We start from the raw sequence: 25388 nt of genomic DNA, 5'->3' as shown, positions 1-25388 counted from the left end.
ATTTGCCTGTGGACTTAGAGCAATGGAGAAGGTACATTCCTTTCAAGTTATTTTCAGTTAGTTCAGTGTTTCTAATTATTTATAACTAATTTTCTATTTTTAACTGTTAATAACTTTTTACTTGTTTTTAAACGTCTCTGAATGCCATTTAAAAACTATTAAAAATCCCGCTCAGCTTTTCAGCTACCAAAACAAGGGCTAAGGCATCAGGGGAGTAGTAGCAACAGAATGGCCTCAGTGCACCATTGGTGAGCCTGCTGCCCCTTGGGCCATGCTGCTGGTGCTTGGGATATCCAGTAAGTGGGGTGTGTGTGGGGGATAGACTACAGGAGATGACTCCAGCTGGTGGCCCTGGGCCAGTAATCTTTGGCCCATTAAGAATTAAACTTCAGCGGCCTTTATGTTGTGCTTTTATTTAAGAAGGGCTGCAAAGAAAAACCTGGAAACCATAGACCAGGAAGCCTAACATCTGTGGTAGGTAAGTTACTCGAGGGGATTCTGAGGGATAAGATACAGTATACATGCATTTGAAAAGGCAAGGGTTGACTAGGGATAGTCAGCATGGCTTTGTGCATGGGCGATCAAGTCGCATGAATTTGATTGAGATTTTTGAAGAAGTAACCAAGAAGGTCGATGAGGTGGTGGATGTAGTCTAGATGGACTTCAGTACGGCCTTTGATAACATTCTGCATGGTAGGTTGCTATGGAAAATTAGATTGCATGGGATCCAGGGAGAGCTGGCTAATTGGATACACAACTGGCTTCATGGTAGGAAGCAGGGGGTGATAGTAGAAGATTGTTTCCTGGATGGACGCCCATGACTAGCGGTCTTCCACAGGGAATGTTGTTAGGCTCTTTGCTATTCATCATCTATATCAATGATTTGGTTGAGAATGTGCAAGGCACAGTTTATCGAGTTTGCAGATGAGACTAAAATAGGTGGTGCCGTAGACAGTGAGGATGGTTATCAGGATTTACAGAGGGATCTTGATCAACTGTGTAAGTGGGCAGTAGATTGGCAAATGGAGTTTAATTTGGATAAGTGCAAGGAGTTGCATTTTGGGAAGTCATATTGGGGTAGGACTTTCACAGTGAACAGCAGGGAGCGCTATGGAACAGAGGGACCTAGGAGTACAAGTACATGGTTCCCTGAAAGTGGCGTTACAGATAGACAGGGTGGTGAAGAAGGTTCTTGGCATGCAGGCCTTGATCAGTCAGGGCACTGAGTCTCAAAGTTGGGATGTTGTATAGTTGTACAAGACATTGGTGAGGCTGCATTTGGAATATTGTGTTCAGTTTTGGTCACCGTGTTATAGGAAAGATGCATTCAACTGGAAAAGGTGCAGAGGAGATTTACGAGGATGTTGCCGTGACTCGAGGGACTGAATTATGGAGAGAGGCTGAGTGGGTTGGGACTTTATTCTTTGGCGCGCTGGAGAATGAGGGGTGATCTTACATGGGTGCATAAGTAGGGGGAACGCACACAGTCTTTATCCCAGGGTTTGGGAATCAAGAACCATAGGTCCAGGGTGAGAAGGGAGAGATTTACTAGGAACCCTGCTTTCACCCAGAGGGTGGTCTGTACATGGAATGAGCTGCCAGAGGAAGTGGTTGAGGCAGGTACATTAACAACATTTAAAAGACAATTGGATAGATGCAGGGATAGGAAATGTTTTGGTGGGACAGGAGCCAAAGACAGGCAAATGATACTAGCTGAGATGGGAATCTTGGTCAGCTTGGACTAGTTGGGCCGAAGGGCCTGTTTCCATGCTGTATGACTCTATGGCTGTTATAACCAGAAAGACCAAGGCAGAACATTGGTATGTGGAAGCGCTGAGTAATGAGCAATAGATGCTGCACCTGACAGTTTAACTCTATTTGATATAAAACTGTATAAAATACAATCATTCCAAAATCCTAAGAGTCCATTAATCTTGAAACTGCACTTCACCTGATCCATCAATGATAATAAATCCAATTCAAGGTAATGATTTTCATTTATCATAGCAGTAATGTCAAGTATGTCTTCAGGGAGTCTGAATCCCTCAGCAACATTAGAGATGCATTATAATATAGTAAAATCTCAAATACATTCTTCTGGAAGTGCAGGTTAAAAGAAAATGCATTTGTTTTGTCACTGCACATCTGGAACAGATGGGCTCTTACCTTTCCGATGCAAGGGGAGTTACCATTTGAGGAAATGTTTCACAAACCCTTTGCTGTAAATTTTGAACAGGACACTCAGATCTCTGAACTCCCAGCCCACCGTTACACCTACCGCTGATCCACTTAGCCTCCACATCGTGAACCTTGAATTCTTCAGTGAAGAGATCGTCAATGGTGACCTTTGCCTTTAACGCCAGGCTGTTGTCTTCGACTGTGGGCAGATGCAAACAACACATGGAAACATTAGATATACCTACAATTACAGTGTACAGAGGCAGACAACATAAGGAATAATATCTGGGAAAGAATAAGGCATTCCTGTGCTTTGAATTTGATTAAATTGTCTTTAAATTTTTAATAATCAAATTGGAAGTTGAGTGGGGTGGGAAGTGTTTCAGTTTCGGGAATGTTAAGACCATAAGACATGGGAGCAGAATTAGGCCATTCAACTTGTAGAGTCTGCTCCACCATTCAAGCATGGCCAATTATTTTTTTCTCAACCCCATTCTCCTGCCTGCTCCCTGTAACCCTTAACCCCCTTACCAATCAAGAACCTATCAGTTTCTGCCTTAAATACACCCAATAATTTGGCCTCCACAGCCCCTTGTGGCAACGAATTCCCACAGATTCACCACCCTCTGGCTGAAGAAATTCCTCCTCATCTCAGTTTTAAAGGGACATCCCTTTATTCTGAGGCTGTGCCCTTGGAACCTTGACTCTCCTCCTGATGGAAACATCCTCTTCACGTCCACTGTATCCAGGAATACTTTGTTACTGCTAAATGTTAGTGTAGCAGTTAGCGTAATGCTATTACAGCGCCAGCGACCCGGGTTCAATTCCAGCCACTGTCTGTTATGAGTTTGTACATTCTCCCCGTGTGTCTGCGTGGGTTTCCTCCCACATTCCAAAGACGTACGGGCTAGGAAGTTGTGGGCATGCTATGTTGGCACCAGAAGCGTGGTGACACATGCGGGCTGCCCCCAGAACACTCTATTCAAAAGATGCATTTCACTGTGTTTTGATGTACATGTGACTGATAAAGAAATCTTATCAGTTTAACCTTTACCAGCATGAGCCTGGAATTTTCAACATTAATCAACAATACAGCATTGAAACAAGCCCCTTATCCCACCAAGTCCATGCTGACCATCAGGCACCAATTTGCACTCATCCCATTTTATTCTCCTCCGTTCCATCAACTTCCCCTGGATTCTACCACTCACCCACACACCAGGAACAATTTACAGTGGCCACCTTACCGACCAACCTGCACACATTTGGTTTGTGGAAGGAAACCGGATCATCTGGGGGAAACTCACAGAGTCACACAGAGAACACACAAATCAGACAGCACTGGAGGTCAGGATTAAACCCGGGTCACTGGGGCTGTGAGGCAGCAGCTCTTAACCTGCACCACTGTGATTGGAGATCTCCCATAAGCAGAGAGTGATCCCACCTCCTTGAGTCAGAAAACTTGCAAAGAATTCCAGAGTTTGCTGAGAGAAACAGTCACACTTGAAAAGTGCACAGGCTGAGATATCTTGTATTGAGAGTAGTGACTTCAGATTCTCGCCATTTTTTATAGGTGCATCACCGAAAGCACCCTATCCGGATGCACTACGGCATGGTACGGCAACTGCTCTGCCCAAGACCACGAGAAACTGCAGAGAGTTATGAATGCAGCCCAGTCCATCACGAAAACCAACCTTCCCTCCATTCACTCTGTCTACTCTTCCTGTTGCCTTGGGAAAGCAGCCAACATAATCAGGGACCCCTCCCTCCCCGGTCATTCTCTCTCCTCCCCCCTCCTGTAGGGCAGAAGCTACAAAAGCTTGAGAACACATACCAGCAGGCTCAACTGACAGCTTCTATCCCACGGTTATAAGACCTTGAATGGACTTCTTATATGCTAAAGATGAACTCTTGATCTCTCAGTCATGGCCCTTACATTTTATTTGTCTACCTGCACTGCATCTTCTCTGTAAATGTAACACTATATTCTGCATTTTTTTTTCCTTTTGTACTGTCTCGTACTCATGTCTGGAAGGATCTGCCTGGATGGCATGCAAACAAAAACTTTTCACTGTATCTTGGTACGTGTGACAATAATAAACCAATTACCAATTACCATTTTGCAAATAATAAAAGTACACACTGTGATCCCATAGAGCACACTTAAATCATACCAGCTAATCTCACAGACAGTCAGGAAAAAATAGTTCTGAAATCCTGAATATAGAAAGTTAAGGGATAATCTTAGTAAAGTATTTAACATTAGATGTGATAGATTGGGAAAAGAGAGGTACCATGAGACCTGGGTGTTCCTGTCCACCAGTCACTGAAAGTAACTGCTCAGATATAGCAAGCAGCTGACCAAATAGTATGTTGGCCTTCATTATAGGAAGCTTTGAGTGCAGGAGAAAAAATATCTTGCTGCAGCTGTTCGGGGTCTTATGAGACCCCAGTTTTGTTTGCAGCTTTGGTCTCCTCATCAAAGGATGTTCTTACCATGGAGGGAGTGCAACAGAGGTTTACCCGACTGATTCCTTGGATGGAGGACTAACGTTTGAGGAAAAATTGGATTGATTAGGCTTATATTAACTGGAATTTAGAAGAATGAGAGAGGATCTCATAGATTTCTAATGGGACTGGACAGACAAGATACAGGGGTGGATAATCCCGGTGGCTAAATAGTGCAGAACGAGGGAGTCACAGCCTCAGGGTACGCGGTGTGCCATTTAGAACTGAGATCGGAGAAACCTTTTCATCTACAGCATGGTCAACCTGTGGGACTCCCTACCACTGAAGGCTGTGGAGGCCAAGTCATTACATATATTCCAGGAGGGGGTAGATATATATCCTAGTGCTAAAGGGATTAAGGGAACTGGGAGGAGGCAGAAAGTGGTACTGAAGTGGATGACCAGCCATGATCGTGTTGGATAGTGGAGCAGGGTAGAAGGGCCAAACATCCTTCTCCTATTTCCTATGATTTAATGCTTCTATCAAAGGATTTGGGAGGCAAGAAAGAAAGAACTGTCTTCCTCTGTCAAGGAAAAGCCAGAGTGGGGTTGATGGTGTAACTTTAAAGTTTAGGGTTAATTCATTCAAGGTTAATGTCAGTAAGGACTTGTGCTTCCAAAAAGTGAAAGAAATCTAGAACTAGCTCCATCAAAAAGCTGTTGAGGCTGGAGACAGAGGGTCAATTGAAAATTTGAAAACTGAATGTGAGAGTTGTCTTGGGCAGGGTTATTAAGAGTTGGAGTAGCAAGGCTGGTAGATGGAGTTACCATACAGATCATTTGTGATCCAAATAAACTGGAGAACAGTCTCCAGGGACCAGCTGGCTTACTTCTGCTCCCATGTCCAATGAAGAGCAAAGTTGACAACTGTACACATCATCTTAAATACTCCTGCATCACAGGATTACAAAATAGATTCAATGAGGAAAATCATGGAATTGTTACAGCAATAATAGAGGGTATTCAGTTCATCAAGTCTTTGCTAGCTCCTGGTAAAGGAATCCCAATAGCTGATTCCTCCCTTTCTCCCTATAACCCTGTAAATTATTATCTTTTAGGTGCCTATCCAGTTCCCTTTTGAAAGTCTTGATTCACTCTGTTTCCAGAACCCTTACGGTCAGTGAATTCCAGATCATTAAAAGCTCTTCCTCAGATCCCATTTTATCCTTTCTTCTATGATACCTGGTCCTTGAACCAGTTCTTGATGGAAATGGTTTCTCTTCACTTTCCACAAGGCATTCGACACAACTCTGCTCCTCCATCTGGAAAGGACCTCATGATTCAAAAACATCAATTTCCTGTGGGCTGCCTCCAGAACACTATGCAAAAAGATGTATTTCACTGTGTGTTTCGATGTACTGATGACTAATAAAGATATCTGTGTTTCAAATTTCCAGTATCTACGACATTTTGGTAATTTCAGATTAGTATTCTGCGTCACCTCCAGACCGTGAACTTTTGCTCCTTTATGTCACTCAACACGACCATCTTTCACCTTGCACTATTGTCCCCTTTGGTCATTCCATTTCTCCTGCCTTCCTCTCTCTCACAGGCTTTCCTTATGCTCTCCTCCACTCCCTGCCTCTCCCCGCACTTTAAATCCTGTTTGTCTCTAACTTTTTCCCTGTTTTGATGGAAGGCCATTGGCTTCAAAAGCCACCTCTGTTTCTCCCACAAATGATACCTGACCCGCAGAGTGTTTCCAGCATTTTCAGTTTTTATTTTCAGATTCCGAGTACTCGGGGTATTGTAACTACCTTAGAGGAAGCTCAGCCCACTTGTACCTTGACATTGTTCACACAAGCAAGTATTGGCGAAATCTACTAGTTTGCAGAAAGGTTAGCACTGTAGATCAAGATGACAATTTATGTGAGGTCCCTTGCCTCCTCAGTATCAAAGTTAGTTGTCTTATGTTATTTTTCAGTGTACATAAACTTATGTACACAATGACAGATGTAGACTTTTATAGAATATAACAGTACAGGCACAGGCCCTTTGGCCCATGACGTCTGCATCGAACACGATGCAGAATTAAACTAAATCTCTTCTGCCTGTACATGATCCATATCATGTCGACTGTTCACTTCCTTCCACAGATGCTGCCTGACCCACTGAGTTCCTCCAGCATTTTGGTTGTTGCTCCAGATTCCAGCGTCTGCAGCCTCTTGTGTCTGCTATGTCCCAACTTATCTGCCTATGCATCAGCATTAACCAAGTTATGCTGAGGAGTTGTGAATGGAATTGAACATTCTGCAATCATCAGTGAACATCCTCACTTTTGACCTGATGATGGAAGGAAAGTCATTGATAAAACAGCTGTTGGGTTTCGACACTGCCCTGAGGAATTCCTGTTGAGGCTGGGATGACTGACTTCCAAGTAGCATGCAAGTGCCCTTGACACCATCCCACAATACACTGTCCATGACAACCTCGGCACCACCTCAGCTTGTCAAAAGAAGGAAAAGGCCACCCAATAACTGACATCGAACAAAGCAACAAGGGGCAGACAAGTTCCCTGCCAAAGTGCTGAACACAAAGACTACTAATTTTAGAGCATCACTTATTACAGGGCTTCCTCAGTGTATGTTTTTTAAATATGCAAAGAAACTAAACAAATCTAGAATCTAGATAGACCAAAATTAGCTGGAGATCACATTTCAATCCAAAATTTACATTGCCTTTTCTGTTCCTGCGCAGTTGGTTCTCCAGAGGCTTTGAAGGGTGTCTCTCCATAGACATTTGCTGCTATTCTTCCAACTGAACTTGAGTGACCTGCAAGTTCTCTTGGGCACGCAGAATATTCAAACCCACATCCACCCCCTGTCACCTCCAGACTTGGTAATTTCTGTGCTGAGACCTTTAATGGCCTCCAATATTCTATCTGCTAATGTCAGTGCATCAGGGTTACTTTAGCGTGGTGGTTAAATTACAGTCCTGGTAATGAAGAGGCCTGTATAATTGATCCAGAGATGTGAGCTCAGATTCCATTAGGGCAGCCGGGGAATTTAAAATCAAGTAATTAAATAAACCTGGTCTCAGTAATGATGACCATGAAACTGCTGGATTATTGTAACAACCTATTGAGGCTCACTAATATCCTTCAGGGAAGCAAATCTGCCATCCTTAACCAGCCTGGCTTGTATGTGCTTTATTTTTTAGTGCCCTCATAAACAGCCTACTAAGCCAATCAGTTCCAGAGCTATTTTGGATGGATATTAAATGCCATCCTTTCCCCTGATTTCACTGGCCTAGTCAAGCATTGTTATCTGCATTCTTGTCTCACACCCATATCAGCCAGCTCTCAAGAGGCACAAGAGACTGCAGATATTGGAATCTGGAGCAAAAAAAACAAACTGCTGGATGAATTCAGTGAGTTGAGCATCACCTAATAGGGAAAAGGATTTGTTGATGTTTCGGGTCAAGACCCAACATCAGGACTGAGAGTGGAGAGGGGAGATAAAGTGGAGATGGGGAGGGGTGAGGTTTATTATTGTCACGTGTACCGAGGTACAGTGAAAAACTTGTCTTGCATACCGTTCGTATAGATCGATTCATTACACAGTGCAATGAGGTAGTAGAGAGTGCATTGAGGTAGTACAGGGTAAAAACAATAACAATAACAGAATACAGAGTAAAGTGTCACAGCTACGGGGAAAGTGCAATGCAGGTAGATAGGAAGGATGGAGTTGGGAGATAGGCAGGCAGGTACATGATAAACAGGACCTTTAGGTCTGTATGCACCCTTGCGTCCTGTGTTTCACTCTCTCCCTCTCTCTCCCATTCTCTCTCTCTCTCTCTCTCTCTCTTTCTCCCTCTCTCTGGTACCTTACTTTTACAGACCTCTTATACGATAAGATCGACTCTTGACCTCACAATCTACCTTGTCATGTCCTTGTACCTTATTGTTTACATGCACTGCACTTTCTCTGTAACTGTAACACTATATTCTGCATTCTGTTATTGCTTTTCCCTTGTACTACCTCAATGTACTGATGTGGTGAAATAATCTGTATGAATGGCAGGCAAAACAAAGTTGTTGACTGTACCTTGGTACATGTGACCATAATAACCCAATTTACAAATTTACAATTTTATCAGATTCCAGCACTGGTAACCCTTTGTGTTCCACTTATAATGCTCAAACAACTGTTTCCAAATTCACCCTACCCTCCCTCCACCTGCCTCCATCTGCTTTTTTTCCCTTGTTTACTTCTACCTATCACCCACCTGCCTCTGGATCCCAACTCCCCTCCCCCACCTGGCTCCATCTGTCCATCATCCTTCACCCCTCCCCGATCTACCTATCACCTGCTGGCTCCTGCCTCACTCCTCCCCCTCTCTGCTTTATACTGGCTACCTTCCCTCTCCATTCTCACTTCTGATGCAGGGTCTTGACCCAAAACATCAACAATTCCACCCCACCCTCAACAGATACTGCTCGACCCGCTGAGTTCTTCCAGCAGTTTGTTTTCAGCCAGTTCCTAACAACCTGGCAGTTCCTCTATATTCCAAAATTCCAAAATCCCCCTTTATTGTCGGGGGGAGGGGGGGGTCACACAGTGGCGAAGTGACTGGAGGTACTGTCCCACAGCTCCAAAGACCTGGGTCAGTTCCGATTCTGGAGCTGTCCATGTGGAGTTTGAAATTCTCCTTGTGACTGGGTATATTTCCACCCATATCCCAGAGACATGCTGGTTGATAGATTAACTGGCCACTGTAAATTGCCCCAAGTGTGTGGGTGAGTGGTAGAATCTCGGGGGAGTCAATGGGAATGTGGGGAGAATAAAAAAAAATGGGACAAGTGTAGGGTTGGTGAGAATGAATGCTTGATGGTTGGCATGGAGACACAAAAAATTCTGCAGATGCTGGAATCTGGAGCAACAGACAAAAAGTGCTGGAGAAACTCAGCAGGTCAGGCAGTATCCATGGAGGGAGATAAACAGTTGGCGTTTTGGGCTGAGACCCTCCATCAAGTTGGCATGGACTTGGTGGGCAGAAGCATCTCTTTCTGTGCTGTGATTCTATGACTGTATGGACACTACGACTGTATTGATTGTCCAAGCCTCTGGAATATTAGGCTGGAAATTTAATCACTGCACCACACCCACAAAACCACTGGATTATAATAAATCACCTGGTCCTTCAGGAAGTAAAATCTGCCATCCTTACCCAGTCTGAGCAGATATGATCCAGAACAAGAAAAGTGCTTGACTCTTAACTGCCTCCTCAGTTTAGGGGTAATTAAGGGTAGACAATAAATACATCTTATAGAATGATTAAAAAATATATTCAGAATTTAAGAAGAAACCCAATCTGCACGCTGTCCATCCCTACCTCTGCGATGACCTCCAGCTTTAAAGCTCCACTAAGGTTCATGCCGATCTGAGTCCCATCTCCTGTGCATCTTCCTGTCCCTTTACCCTACTATTCTCAGCCACACCTTCACCAACCCAGCCTGCAGAGTTCAGAATGCCCTCTCTAAATCATCCCAATACCCTGCAGATCTTGAAGAACCCCCCCCCCCAATTACAACTCCAGAGGGCTTGGCTTTAAGGCTGGGGGGGGGGGAAGTTTAAACAGGATTTACGAGGCAAATTTATTTACACCGATGGTGGTAGGTGCGTGGAACGTGCTGCCAAGGGAGGTGTGGAAGCACCTAGTTATGCTTAAGAGACATTTGGATAGGCAAATGAACAGCAAGGTATAGAGGGATGGGATTAGTTACACTGGCATCATGGCTGGCACAGACATGGTTGCTGAAGGGCTTATTGCCATACTGTTCTATGTCCTTATGTTTGACCCTGGTTAGTTAAGCAGCATCTGTGGAAAGAGAAACTAATTAACGTTTTGGGTCAACTCATTTCCCTTTACACAGATGATGCTCAATTCACTGAGTTCTTCCAGCATTTCTGTCTACGTTTTGGATTCCATCATCTGCAGTTTTACTTGTTTTCATATGTTTGACCAGCAACTCTTCTTCCTTTTAATCAGTGCACAACATTGTACTAATGTCCCAGTGAAGTGACACGGCATAATTTTCCACATCCAAGAGGTTGGAAGGTTTTTTTCACCAAATCACAGCAACGCAGGATTCAAAGGTCCTCCTCTGTTTTCAGTTTGTGTGGAGGGAGATGGATGCTTTCAAGCTTGAGTTAGATTCCTCTGAAGCAAGTCCAATGAGCTATTCCTAAGGGGCGATAGATCCCTTTGAGAGCTGCACTCTCTTTGGCAATGAAGTGACTGGACAAGGAATTGTTGGCAGGATGGCACGATCCACTAAAGTTCCAACCAATTCAACTCAAGTTGCTCCAACCATCTCTCTAAAGCAGGAGTGAAACATTTATGAGGAACACAAACCATTCTGGCTGATTCTGATGTTCCCAAGAACAGATAATTGCTCTTTAGACTGAGACTGTGGGCAAACTAGGGAGAAATGTCATGGGGTCATACATAAAACTGTATTTATTTTCCTTAATTTCCCTTGAACCATTTTATATTTTGCTTATTAAAATACCAATGAGCAGGAAACGAACAGTCACATTAACTCAGCTGGTTTGATTCCCTTTCCATTGGCTGGTGGCATCAATGGCAGAAGCTAAGGAGTGCAATAGTTTGATGTGGGAGGTCATGCAACCAGAAAGCCCCAACCCCAGAGCTATCAGCCCCAGGACAGCTGGGTCCCACTGCACTGTGAAAGCCCAGTATCTTCATGGCCATAAAATAATCGAGCTATGCTAAAGTTGGCTGACACTTTTCATGCAGGCTAGATTTCTGCAGATCCAGTGAGCGTTTGTGCACTGTGGCAGGCACCAGTCTTGTCCCTGCCATGGGGAACTGGCTCCTCCCTCACTGGGTCAGAGTCAGATCAGGCTAGCGAGCTCAAGTACCAGTTGCCATGGATATAGTGGTGTAGGGAGGCCCCTTGGGAGTTTGGGTATAATATTTATTCTGAGTGAATTCTAACTGCTATTAAAATGCTCTCCTAAAGTTCTTCTCTTTTCCCCAAGGGCTAAATCTTTCACTATAATTTTGTCCATTTAGAGATATATAATTTGTATTTGTGTTCCTTGACACCTCAAGACAGAAATGGAGATCATTAACATTTAGCATGGATTTCCCAGAGATTATCAGTGGAAAAAGGCAGGAAAGGTTGTTTATCCCTCAGAGACACCATTAATATGGTGTTGCTATGGTAGCAACTCTGGAAAATTATGTTATGCTATGGGGACAATATTATACAGAGCTCACCATCTGCTCTGCCTGCAGTTGGCTAGATGCAAGTATTTCAGATCAATATAGGTTGAAACTTTTAGCAAGAAGTAAAAAGGGGTCTAACACGGAGCAACCAAGGCTGAGGGGACACCTGATATAAGTCCACAAAATTATGAGAAGCACTGATAGGGTAGACAGCCAGTATCTTTTCTCCCAGAGTATTTAGAGTCATAGAGTCATAAAGGAATACATTGCGTGATGGAGACATAGAACAGTACAGCACAGGAACAGGCTTCTTGGCCACGATGTCTGTTCTGAACACTATGCCAAGTTAAACTAAAACTCTTCTGCCTTGATATGATCTGTATCCCCTGCACATTCACGTGTCTCTCTCAAAGCCTCTTAAACAACACTGTTGTATCTGCTTCTACCACCATCCTGGCAGTCAGTTCCAGGCATCTACCACTCTCTGTCTAAAAAAAACTTGCCCCGGACATCTCGCTTAAACTTTCCCCCTCTCATCTTATAATCTAATGTGGAAAAATGTGAGGTCATCCACTTTGGTGCACATAGCAAAAGAAAAGTTTGTTAGATGGCGAGAGATCAGGTAGTGTTGATGTTCAAAGGGAGGCAGGTGTGCTTGTACACATGTTGCGAAAGGCCAACACGCAAGTGATAAGGAGGGAAGATGGACCTTTATTACAAGAGGATTTAAATGCAAGGGTAAAGAAGTCATATTGCAATTGCATATGGCCTTGTTTGGACTGCACATCAAGTTTGGTTTCCTTATCTAAGAGAGGATGTACCATCCATAAATGCAACGGAAAAAAGGTTCACTAGACTGGTACCAGGGATGGTAGGTTTGCCAAATCAGGAGAGATTGAGCTTATTGGAATTGTATTGTTCAGAGTTTAGAAGAATAAGAGAAGATCTGATTAAAATGTGCAATGTTCTAAAAGGGCTTGACAGGCTAGATGCAGGGAAGATGCTTCCCCTGCTGTAGGAGTCTAGGACCATGGAGCAGAGTTTCAGAATCCTGGCAGAGCATTCCAGATTCTAACCACTTGCTGCTTAGAAATATTTTTCATATCTCTTTAGGTTGTCTTGCCAGTCACGACATTTTGCAGCCTTTGGATATTGACCCTCTTGCCAATGGAAGCAGTTTCTTTCAGTTCACTCCGCTTGGTACCTTATAACCTTTGCCAGCATCTTTCCATTTCAATGTCAAATCTGATTGCCCAGTGTTTCCCACTTCACCCATCACTCCTATGATCTCACACTTGCCTTAGGCCTCCTGCTATCTCTGCCACACACACACACTACCTTCCTTTAGTGATAAATCTTCCTTCAGCACTTCAGTCTCCCACTTGGCTGGGATGATCTGTCACACCAACAATCATTCCTCTGAGTCTTCCACTCAGTGTTTGCCTGTGTTTGTTATATGTCCTCTCACTTACCCTGAGGCTGTTTAATGTACTGGTCTCTAACTTGCTTTTTTTTTCAGTTCTAATGAAGGATTCAGCACTGAAAAATCTCTCCCCAGATGCCGACGGATATATCAAGGGTTTGCAGCTTCAATTGTTTTTTCCATTCAGACCTCCACCGTTACCAGAATTCTTTAATTATTATTTCTGCAGGTGATCCATTTTGCTTTCAGTTTCAATGCGTGCACCAACCCCCCGCACCCCCCCCCACCCAAATTTGAAACTTTCGACTATTAGTATGTGAATTCCAACAAACCATGAACTGAGATATAAAACAAAATCTAGATTTTTAAAGACTAATTCTTGGAACTTGATCATGACTGTGAGATCGACATCTGTCGCCCAAAGCTCACAGAATGTTATTGTTCATTGCATGGAGAATTAAATACAAAAGTTGGAAGATGATGCTTCAATTATATAGTTCACTGGTGAGACCTCATCTGGAGTATTGAATACAATATTGATCTCCTTACTTAAGGAAAGATGTAAATGCGTTGAAAGCAGTTCAGAGAATTTAGAACCAGCAGTTAAAATTTATTAGTAACAATTCATCCATTTAAGCTGGAATGAGGCAAAAACCTTTTCTCTCAAGGAGTTGCAGTCGTAGAACAGAGGAACCTAAGAGTACAAGTACATGGTCCCCTGAAAATGGCATCACAGGTAGACAGGGTGGAGAAAAAGGCTTTTGGCACGCTGGCCTTCACTGGTCAGGGCATTCAGTACAGAAGTTGGGATGTTTTGATTCAGTTTTGGTCACCCTGCCAGAAGAAAGATGCCATTAAGCTGGAAAGAGTGTGGAGGAGATATATCTATTTGTTATATATAGGATGTTGCCAGGGAATGAGCTATGGAGAGAGGTTGAGCAGGGTGGGGCTTTATTCTTTGGAGTGTAGGAGACTTGAGGGGTGATCTTATAGAGGTGTGTAAAATCATGAGGGGCATAGATAGGGTGGATGCACTCAATCTTTTTCCCAGGGTTGGGAAATCAAGAAGTAGATAATATAGGCTTAGGGTGAGAGGGGAGAGATTTAATATGGACCTGAGGAGCAACTTCTTCACCCAGAGGATGATCCATATATGGAATGAGCTGCCAGAGGAAGTGGTAGAGGCAGGTAAATCAACAACATTTAAAAGGCACATTGACCGGTACATGGATAGGAAAGGTTTCGAGGGATATGGGCCCAATGTGGGCAAATGGGACTAGCTTAGATGGGAATCTTGGTCGGCATGGACTAGTTGGACTGAAGGGCCTGTTTCTGTGCTGTATGATGATAAGGTTCTTTGAGTTGTGGACCTTTGGAACTCTTTGCTCAAAAGGAGGTGGAAGCAGTCTTTGGATATTTTTAAGGCAGGAGGTATATAGGTTCTTGATAAGAAGAGGGCAGTTAAAGGTTACCTGGGTAAGATGGGAATGCAAAGCTGAGGTTACAATTGGATCTTTTTTCTGTGGTGGAATCGGCTTGAGGGACCTACTCCTGCCCTTAACTCATAGAAACATAGAAAACCTACAGCACAATTCAGGCCCTTCGGCCCACAAAGCTGTGCCGAATATGTCCCTACCTTAGAGACCCATAGCCCTCTATTTTTCTCAGCTCCATGTTCCTATCCAAAAGTCTCTTAAAACACCCTATCATATCCGCCTCCACCACCATTGCTGGTAGCCCATTCCATGCACTCACCACTCTCTGAGTAAAAAAACTTACCCCTGACAGCTCCCCTATACCAACTCCCCAGCACCTTAAACCTATGTCCTCTTGTGGCAACCATTTCAGCCCTGGGAAACAGCCTCTGACTATCTACCCAATCAATGCCTCTCATCATCTTATATACCTCTATCAAGTTCCCCCCTCATCCTCCATCGCTCCAAGGAGAAAAGGCGGAGTTCCCTCAACCTGCTTTCATAAGGCATACTCCGCAATCCAGGCAGCATCCTTGTAAATCTCCTCTGCACTCTTTCTATGGCTTCCACATCCTTCCTGTAGTGAGGTGACCAGAAATGAGCACAGTACTCCAAGTGGGGTCTGATCAGGGTCTGATATAGCTGCAGCATTACCTCTCGGCTCCTAAATTCAATATATGTTCATATCTTGGCTACTTTATTGTCCTGGGATACTTCGAGAGGCACAGTACCTTGCTCCTCGGGAGTCCCATGTACACCAAATCAAGTACGAACAATGGGTTCAATCCCTGAAGGACATCAGTGATCCAGGTAGGCATTCTGATAATTTTAGGGTCAAAGGGGAGTTGACAGCGCTGTTTGAGAGAGACTAAATTGCAGGGAATAGGGAAATAAGGAGGGGAAGAATGGGACAAATGGGATTGCTCATCTGGGAGCTGTCATGGACCTGATAGGCTGAATAGTCTCCCTTTGGGACATCATAAATAGATGATAAAGTATAAGATAACATGTCTCAATATTACTTAGGATGTTTTGAATGGAATTCAAATTCTCAAATACCGTAGCAAAATTTTGACTCACTTTTTCTAGTTCACTCATCCAGCAATACATCCACCACACACCACTGAAAATCCTTGCTTTAATTCTGATATCAAATCGCAAAGCTCAGTGTGCAGTGTCTACACCAGCAAGCAGTGAGCCACCAGATGAAACATCAAAGTGCACAGAGGAACAGGGAGGCACAGAGCAGTGGAGTAAATAATTCAAACACAGGAGGCCCAGACTGGGGGGGAAATCCAAGGCAGACTTCGAGCATCTCCACAAATGCTCGCAGGTTGTTTGTTTGAATGCTGGTGAGCTGGAGGCACATATAAGATAAGATATTTATTAGTCACATGTACATCGAAACACACAGTGAAATGCATTTTTTTGCGTCACTGAGAATGTGCTGGGGGCAGCCCGCAAGTGTTGCCACTCTTCCGGCGCCAACATAGCATGCCCACAGCTCCTAACCTGTACGTCTTTGGAATGTGGGAGGAAACTGGAGCACCCGGAGGAAACCCACACAGACACACGGAGAGAACGTACAAACTCCTTACAGACAGTGGCCGGAATTGAACCCAGGTCGCTGGCACAGTAATAGCATTATGCTAACCACTACACTACCGTGCCACCCTATGGCCGGCCTGACTGACTCAGTGAGCGAGTCTGCTCAGCGCTCCCGGCTCTGCTCGGCTCCACCCAGCCCCTGATGGTTGTGGCTCGGTGGAGGGATTGGAGAGAGAAGGAACCCAGAATTGTCCCGTTCCCACCCAGCAGAAGATGCCTGCAGCCCCACAGCAGCTGGCAAATCCGTCCCCATCCATCCCACCGGTCTCCCAAACATTCGAACATATGTACGGAGTGTCCATAAGTCAGGTGTTCGTGGAATTAAATTTAGGAGCCGAGAGGTAATGTTGCAGCTATATAGGACCCTGGACTGACCCCATTTGGAGTACTGTGCTCAGTTCTGGTCACCTCACCACAGGAAGGATGTGAAAGCCATAGAAAGGGTGCAGAGGAGATTCACAAGGATGCCTTATGAAAACAGATTGAGTGAACTCGGCCTTTTCTCCTTGGAGCGACGGAGGATGAGGGGTGACCTGATAGAGGTGTATAAGATGATGAGAGGCATTGATCATGTGGATAGTCAGAGGCTTTTTCCCAGGTCTGAAATGGTGGCCACAAGAGGATACAGGTTTAAGGTGCTGGGGAGTAGGTACAGAGGAGATGTCAGAAAGTGGTGAGTGCATGGAATGGGCTGCCGGCAACGGTGGTGGAGGCGGATACGATAGGGTGTTTTAAGAGACTTTTGGATAGGTACATGTAGCTGAGAAAAATAGAGGGCTATGGGTAAGCCTAGTAATTTCTAAGGTAGGGACATGTTCGGCACAGCTTTGTGGGCCGAAGGGCCTGAATTGTGCTGTAGGTTTTCTATGTTTCTATATAAACACACAACGGAGGATGAGGGGTGACCTGATAGAGGTGTATAAGATGATGAGAGGCATTGATCATGTGGATAGTCAGAGGCTTTTTCCCAGGTCTGAAATGGTGGCCACAAGAGGATACAGGTTTAAGGTGCTGGGGAGTAGGTACAGAGGAGATGTCAGAAAGTGGTGAGTGCATGGAATGGGCTGCCGGCAACGGTGGTGGAGGCGGATACGATAGGGTGTTTTAAGAGACTTTTGGATAGGTACATGTAGCTGAGAAAAATAGAGGGCTATGGGTAAGCCTAGTAATTTCTAAGGTAGGGACATGTTCGGCACAGCTTTGTGAGCCGAAGGGCCTGAATTGTGCTGTAGGTTTTCTATGTTTCTATATAAACACACAAACACACACACACATATATATGTGTGTGTGTATACATATATATATATATATATATATATATATATATATATAGATATAGATATAGATATAGATATATATAGATATATATAGCCACGTTGGAGCACATTATCAACACTATAATGGAGACCTGACAAACAAAATGAAGAACTGTTATATACCTGTCTCTTGTGCATTCATAGAACATAGAACAGTACAGCACAGGAATAGGCTCTTCAGCGCACGATGTATGTGCTGAGCACAACAACAAATTAAACTAATCCCTTCTGCCTGAACATGATTCATATTCCTCCATTCCCTGCATATTTGTGTGCCTATCTAAAGCCTCTTAATGGTCATTAAAGGCCAACTGCTTCCACCACCACCCCTGGCAGCAGGTTCCAGGCACCTACCATTCTCTGTGTAAAAAACTTGCCTCCAAATCCCCTTTCAACTTTCCCGCTCTCAACTTAACGCTATGTCCTCAAATGTTTGACATTTCTACCCTGGGATAAAGATTCTGACAGTCTCCCCTAATTATACCTCTCATAATGTTATACACTTCTGTCAGCCTCCATCACTCCAGAGAAAGCAACCCAAGTTTGTCCAACCTATCCTCATAGCAGAGGCCCTCTAATCCAGGCAGCATCCTGATAAACCTCTTCTGAACCCAATGCCTAGCGGTTAGCATAACGCTATTACAGCGCCAGCAACCCGGGTTCAATTCCAGCTGCTGCCTGTAAGGAGTTTGTACGTTCTCCCCGTGTCTGCATGGGTTTCCTCCGGGTGCTCCAGTTTCCTCCCACATTCCAAAGACGTACGGGTTAGGAAGTTGTGCGCATGCCAGAAGCATAGTGTTACTTGGCTGCCCTCAGAACACTCTATGCAAAAGATGTACTTCACTGGGTGTTTTGATGTACATGTGACTAATAAAGATATCTTATCTTTCTGTATCGGCAAAGAGGGAAAAGGAAGAGGCTTTTAGCTGTGTTGTTGAATACAGCTACAGTAAAAATGAAGTCAGCCCACCAGAGTTCACAGAACCTATCTGGGCAAGACCGAGGCACAGCAGTCAATGCTGCTGCCTCACAGCTCCAGGGAGCCAGTTTCAATCCTGACCTTCAGTGCTGTCTGCGTGGAGTTTGCACATTCACCCTGTGACAGCGTGGGTTTCCTCCCAAATGACCACAAAAACAAGAGTAGGCCATTCCTCCCCTCAGTCCTGGTCCATTGTTTAATAGGATCGTGGTTGATATGACATTTCGGGTCTTTCCAGATCATCTTATGAGTCAAAGTTGTGCTGATAGGTTAATGGGCTGCTGTAAACTAACTTGAGTGTAGATAGATGGCAGGAAAAATGAGGATGGTGGGGGATCAGGGTACGTGAGGGGGTGCATAGAACATTGAACATAGAACAGTACAGCACAGCACAGGAACAGGCCCTTCAGCCCATGATGTTATGCCAAACTAATTAAGCTAATGACACCTAATTCCTTCTGCCTGCACCAGATCCATATCCCTCCATTCTCTGCACATTCATGTGCCTATCTAAGAGCCTTTTAAAAGCTTCCAGTGTATCTGCTTACACCGCCACATCTGGCAGCACATTCCAGGCACCCACCAATCTCTGCACGAAACCTGCCCCACACACCTCCTTTGAACTTACCCCATCTCACCTTAAATACATGCCCTCTGATATTAGACACTCGACCCTGAGGAAAAGATACCAGCCGTCTATCTAAGCCTCTCATAATGCTGTGAAATTCTATCAGGTTTCCTCTCAGTCTCTGCTGCTCCAGAGAAACAAAGTTTGTCCAACCTCCAGTACATGCCCTCTCTTCCAGGCAGCACCCTGGTAAACCTCTTCTGTATCCTCTCCAAAGCCTTCAAAGCCTCTTGTCTACAGGGCACACTGAACTGAAGGTCAAGGGAGAGAAAACAGATTGCAGGGAAATAAGTGGGGAAATGGGAATGTTGGTACTGTTCTGGGAAGAATGGCTTCCTTCCCTGTTGTAAGAAAACACAAGAGATAACAATTTGAGAAAAAGGAACAATTGTGATTTTAACGTATAGACCAATAAGAAAAGGAGATCAAGAAGCATGTTTGCAGGCCAGTTGGAAGATAATGTAAGATGAAGAATAGTGATATTAGTGACAGTCACCCTAATGCAAACAGAGAATATACCAGGGTATATAGAATGTTTACAGCACAGAAGGATACCATGCCCAATTACCAAACTGGCAGGCATGGTAGTGTAGCAGTTAGCATAAAGCTATAACAGTGCCAGCAACCCAGGTTCAATTCTGGCCACTGTCTGAAAGGAGTTTGTATGTCCTCCCCATGTTTGCGTGGGTTTCCTCCGGGTTCTCCGGTTTCCTCCCACATTCCAAAGACGTACAGGTTAGGAAGTTGTGGGCATTCTATGTTGGCGCCGGAAGTGTGGTGACACTTGCAGGCTGCCCCCAGAATGCTCTACGCAAAAGATGTATTTCACTGTGCGTTTCAATGTACATGTGACTAATAAAGATATCTTATCTTGTCTTATGTCAGTTAAGAGATAGAGCACTTCAGCTCACTGGTCATCAACCATCCATTTACATTGATCTACATTAATCACATTTTGTTTTTATATTCCCCACATTCTTATCACTTGTCCCCAGATTCTAGCACACCTCTACATACTAGAGGTAACTTACCACTGGCCAATTAACCTAACAGCCTGTACGTCCCTTGGAATGTGGGAGGACACCACAGCACTTGGAGGAAACCCACGCAGTTACAGAGAGAACGTGCAAGCTCCACACATACAACTCCCATGGTCAGAATTAAACCCGGGTCTCTGTGCTGCAAGGCAGTTGTTCCAGTAAGAGTGTGCTACAGAAGATCAGAAATTAAATCAGAAAATTTTGGAAACGCTCAGCAAGTCAGGCAGCATCCATGGAAAAAGAAACCATTAATATTTCACATCTTTCGGATGAAGAGTCCTGGACCTGACACATTACCTATTTCTGTTTCCACAGATGCTGCCTGACTTGCTGAGTGTTACCAGCATTCTCTGTTTTTGCTGCAGTGCTGGATATGCCTCCAGGGATTGATAGGGAACAATAGATCATATTTCAGTGTGGGAGCATGTGGGGAATAGTGATCATATCAACAAGATGAAAAGAACGTAAAACTATCAAACTTGAAAATCCTTCACAGAGAAGGTCTAATAGTAATGAGTTAACAAAGGAGTTCAGCTATAAAGACCAAAGAATATGCAGATGAACGAACGAAGAACATAATGCTGGTAGAATTCAGCAGTCAATTGGTATCTGTGGAGGAAAAAGGTGTAAGATTGGGTGATAAGTAACCAATGGCATACCTTCAAAAGGGAGAGAGTTTGGGGACCAACTGAACACATTCCAACCAAGGGGGACAGTAAGCCATTAAAAGGTCACACTTCCTCCAAGGGTAACTTAAAATAAAACTAAAATTAACTGGAATAAAGAAAATGGAGATAAATGCCAGACATAATAGCACACAAGCAACATTGTGGGAATACTTCCACCAGAAGGACTTGTGAAAGCAGCTCACCACTACCCTCCCATCATTGGGTGACGTGCCTGAGGTTGCTGGGGAAGTAAGAGTAGAGAGAGAGGAGATTTTTTTCTCAGTCTTCTAATCCACCTCAGGTAACATTGCACTCCTGTATAAAATGGAAAGGAATAAAGCAACATGTGCAGTCCAGTTAGATTAGTGGTTTCTGAGAATTTTTTTATAACCAATAATCTGGGATGAAATTAAGTGAAGCATTATCCCTATTTCCCTTTCCACAGATGCAGCCTTCTGACGTGAAATAAAGAAAAGTAAATAAACAAAACCTACCTGAAACGATCTATTTATTGAAAGTTGGTGGTCCTATTGAAGAGCTGCGAGATAATGTTGCAGCTCTGTATAACTCTGGTTAGACCATACTTAGAGTATTGTGTTCGGTTCCAGTCGCCTCATTATAGGAAGGATGTGGAAGCTTTAGAGAGGGTGTAGAAGAGATTTACCAGGATGCTGCCAGGATTGGAGAGCATGTCTTATGAGGATAGTTTGTGCAAGCTACAGCTTTTTCCTTTGGAAAGAAGGAGGATGAGAGGTGACCTGATAGAGGTGTACAAGATGATAAGAGGCATAAATTGAGTGGACAGACAGAGACTTTTTCCCAGGATGAAAATGGCTAATACGAGGGGACATAATTTTAAGATGATTGGAGGAAGATATAAGGGGGATGTCAGAGGTAAGTTTTTCACACAGAGAGTGGTGAGTGTGTGGAACGCACTGCCTGCAGAGGTTGTGGGGACAGATACATTAGGGACATTTAAGAGACTCTTAGAGAGCCACATGAATGATAGAGAAATGGAGGGCTATGTAGGAGGGAAGGGTTAGATAGATATGAGAGCAGGAAAAAATGTCGGCACAACATTGTGGGCTAAAGGGCCTGTACTGTGCTGTAATGTTCTATGTTCTACATCAGGTTGAAAGCTAAGGGGCCAGATATGAACTACATATGGCCCATCATCTAAGCAGCTGGTGGAGTGCTCTGGACTCAAGGGAGACTTAAAAAAAGAGGAAAACTGCTGCTCTTTTGGGACTCAAGGGAGAGTCCAGGGGCACAGCAAGAGGTCAGATGCATACACAATCAACAACGGTGAAATCTGGACATGTGCGCTGCAGTCAAACATGAAAATCCCGACTGCCCTGTGCAAGGAACCATTGTCTAGCCATCAGCATATTCTGGCCCAATGGATAAAGGGATTTCACAGGACCCTGTTGACCTTGTGTTCACCAAGTGTGAAAGCACTGTATGTTCTTTCCAGGTAGCTAATGGAATCTTTCTCATGCTCTCTGTGTACAGATTCTCAGTCATGTTTTGGGATCTGGACACCAGCATTTATTGCCTATCACTCACTACCCTTGAGTAGGTGGTGGTGAGATACCTTCTCATATCAATCCAACCTTCAGTGTGGAGGGTAGGACCTTCCAGAGCTTCGACCCAGCAGTTAAGGCAAATAGTTAAGAAGGCAAGTAGCATTTTGGCATTTATTGCAAAGGGGTTGGAGTTTAAGAACAAGGAGGTTCTGTTTCAGTTGTACGGGGTGTTGGTGAAATGTCACCTGGAATATTGGGCACAGTTTTGCTCCCCATACCTAAAATAAGAATATAGTAGTATTGGAGGCATTTGAAAGGAGATTCACCAAGCTGATTCCTGGGATGAGGGGGTTGTTCTATCCAGAGAGGCTGGACAGTTTGGGTCTGTATTCCCTTGCATTTAAAAGAATGAGGAGTGACCTTATTCTAACATATAAGATCATAAGGGGGCTTGACAGTGGAGATATTGAGGTGTTTTCAGTAGCAGGAGAGTCACAAACAAAGGGACTGAGCTGTAAAATAAGGGGCCAGCATTTAAAGCTGAGATGTGTCAACATTTCTGCTCTCAGAGGGTAGTGAATCTCTGGAATTCTCTGCCCTCGGGGGTGGTGGAAGCCCTTAGATATATTTAAGGTAGAGATCATTAAATATTTGGAAGATCAAGAAATTGAGGGCTATGGGGAAATGGCACAGAAGAGAGGTTGAGGCCAGCATAGATTAGCCAATGGCAAGGTAGGCTTGAAAGGTCTGGTGGCTTACTCCTGCTCCTATTTTCTTGTGTTCAGTGATGACAAAGGACAGACTGCATATTCCCAAGTCAGAATAGTGTGTGGGCAAGGGGAAGGTGGTAGCTTTAATGGATGGCCCAAGTAGACTCTGTGCACCCTCTAAAACCAGATAACTGGTAAAAAGCAACAGCTACCTAAATCCTGAATGCAGGCTGTTGGATAAGTGGAGACAAGAAATTAAACAACAACTGCAGTGAAACACAAAGCTGTTGTAACTCGTGCTGCAGTTAGCCTTATACCATAGGTTATTTTGATTGAACACAAAATCAAAGTTTATGGTTGTGGCAGATCTAAAGGCAGTTCTTAGAGCTGAAGGTATAAGATTTGTATCACAGGTCACCTCCCGTAGAACAGAAGAACATAAGAAATCAGAGCTACATTAGGCAGCAAAACCTTTCAAGCCCAGTCTGCCACTCAAGGGAATACAGTTGATGTTCTGTGTTTCCCATACTCTGAAGTTCCAGCTGGATTCCAATGGATCCTGGCCCTGGACGTACACGATGACAACATCCGCAGTTCCCCAAGGTCGAGAATTCCAAAGATTTACATCCATCTGTGTGTCAACATTCTTCCTGATCTCAAACCTACATATCCAGCCCTTCATCCTGAAGCATCTACTCTATTAACCCAATTAAGAATCTTAAATTTTTCAATGCAATCACCTCTCAAACTTTTAAATGTCAAAGAACATAAGCTTATTTAGGCTCCTTCAGGATCTTTCCAGATTCTTTACGGCAGCATTAATAGAGCTGCTGACTCACAGCTCCAGTGACTTGGATTCAATCCTGACTTCCAGTGCTGAACCCCACTTCCAGTGGAGTTTGCATGCTCTCCCTGTGACCTTTCTTGAATTTCCTCCTGGCGCTCCAGTCTCCCCCCACATCCCAAAAATCTGCAGGTTGATTGGCCATTGTAAATTGTCTCTAGTATGTAGGTGAATGGTAGAATCTGGGAGAAGAATCTGGTAGAATGGGAGGAAAATAAAAAAAATTGTGGGGAGAACCTGGGGAGCAGGGTCGCATTAGTGCAAATTGGTGCTTGATGGTCAGTACAAACCCAATGGACTGAAGGGCCTATCAGCAGTATCACTATGACTATGATAGGAAGGGTTTTGAGGGATATGGACCAAATGCAGGCAAATCGGACTTGCTTAGATGGTCATCTTTGTTGGTGTGGATGAGTAGGGCTGAAGGGACTGTTTCAGTGCTGCATTTCTCTATACTCTTATAAACCTATGACTTCATGGGAAGCAGTCCTATTCCAGGAATCAATCTCGTAAAGGTGGCCTCTGTTTCCCAACCCCACTCCACCCCCTCTCCGACCTGCTTCGATCTGCCTATCATCTTTCACCACCTCCCGCCCCCCAGTCCACCAACCACATCTGACCCCTGTCTAACCACTCCCCTCTCCAATCTTAGACCCAATACAGGATTTCGACCCAAAACGTCGACAATTCCCATCCACCCACAAGTGCTTGACCCGCTGAGTTCCTCCAGTGGATTTTTTGTTGATCAATCTAGTAAGCTTTTGCTGCAGTGTCTCCAAGCAAAGGGCATCCCTCCTGAGGTGTGACCAAAATTGTAAAGCACACCAAGTATGGTCTTACCAATGCCCTGGGTGGCAAGACTTAGTCTAGTATTTCATTCCCTTTGTAATAACAACCAATGAGCCATTCACCTTCCTAATTGCTAATTGGCAGGCATGGTAGTGTAGTGGTTAGTGTAACGCTATTACAGTGCCAGCGACCCGGGTTCAATTCCCACCGCTGTCTGTAAGGAGTTTGTACGTTCTCCCCGTGTGTCTGCGTGGGTTTCCTCCGGGTGCTCCGGTTTCCTCCCACATTCCAAAGACGTATGGGTTAGGAAGTTGTGGGCATGCTATGTTGGTGCCGGAAGTGTGGCAGCACATGCGGGCTGCCCCCAGAACACTACGCAAAAAATGCATTTCACTGTGTGTTTCAATGTACATGTGACTAATAAAGATCTTATCTTATCTACTCCCTTGAAACTTTGGCTTCTTGTCACCTGAATTAGCTTTCTTGCTGTAATTCTGGAT

The 25388-nt window shown here is 44.2% G+C and overlaps 1 protein-coding gene across 3 annotated transcripts in view; it reads right to left on the bottom strand.

Annotated features, from left to right (window-relative positions):
- The window catches only part of dpp6a (dipeptidyl-peptidase 6a), a 546960-nt gene that overhangs the window by 362379 nt on the left and 159193 nt on the right, over nt 1-25388 (bottom strand). For all 3 annotated transcript variants that reach the window (XM_052015996.1, XM_052015997.1, XM_052015998.1), the window contains exon 3: nt 2279-2377. In XM_052015996.1, the coding sequence (XP_051871956.1) occupies nt 2279-2377 (99 nt within the window). The remainder of the gene's footprint in view (nt 1-2278; nt 2378-25388) is intronic.

This window comes from Pristis pectinata, chromosome 5 (assembly GCF_009764475.1).
Source record: "Pristis pectinata isolate sPriPec2 chromosome 5, sPriPec2.1.pri, whole genome shotgun sequence".
NCBI classification, from domain to species: Eukaryota; Metazoa; Chordata; class Chondrichthyes; order Rhinopristiformes; family Pristidae; genus Pristis; species Pristis pectinata.
The sequence above is the reverse complement of the archived record's forward strand: the minus strand, read 5'-3'. Positions and strand labels throughout refer to the sequence as shown.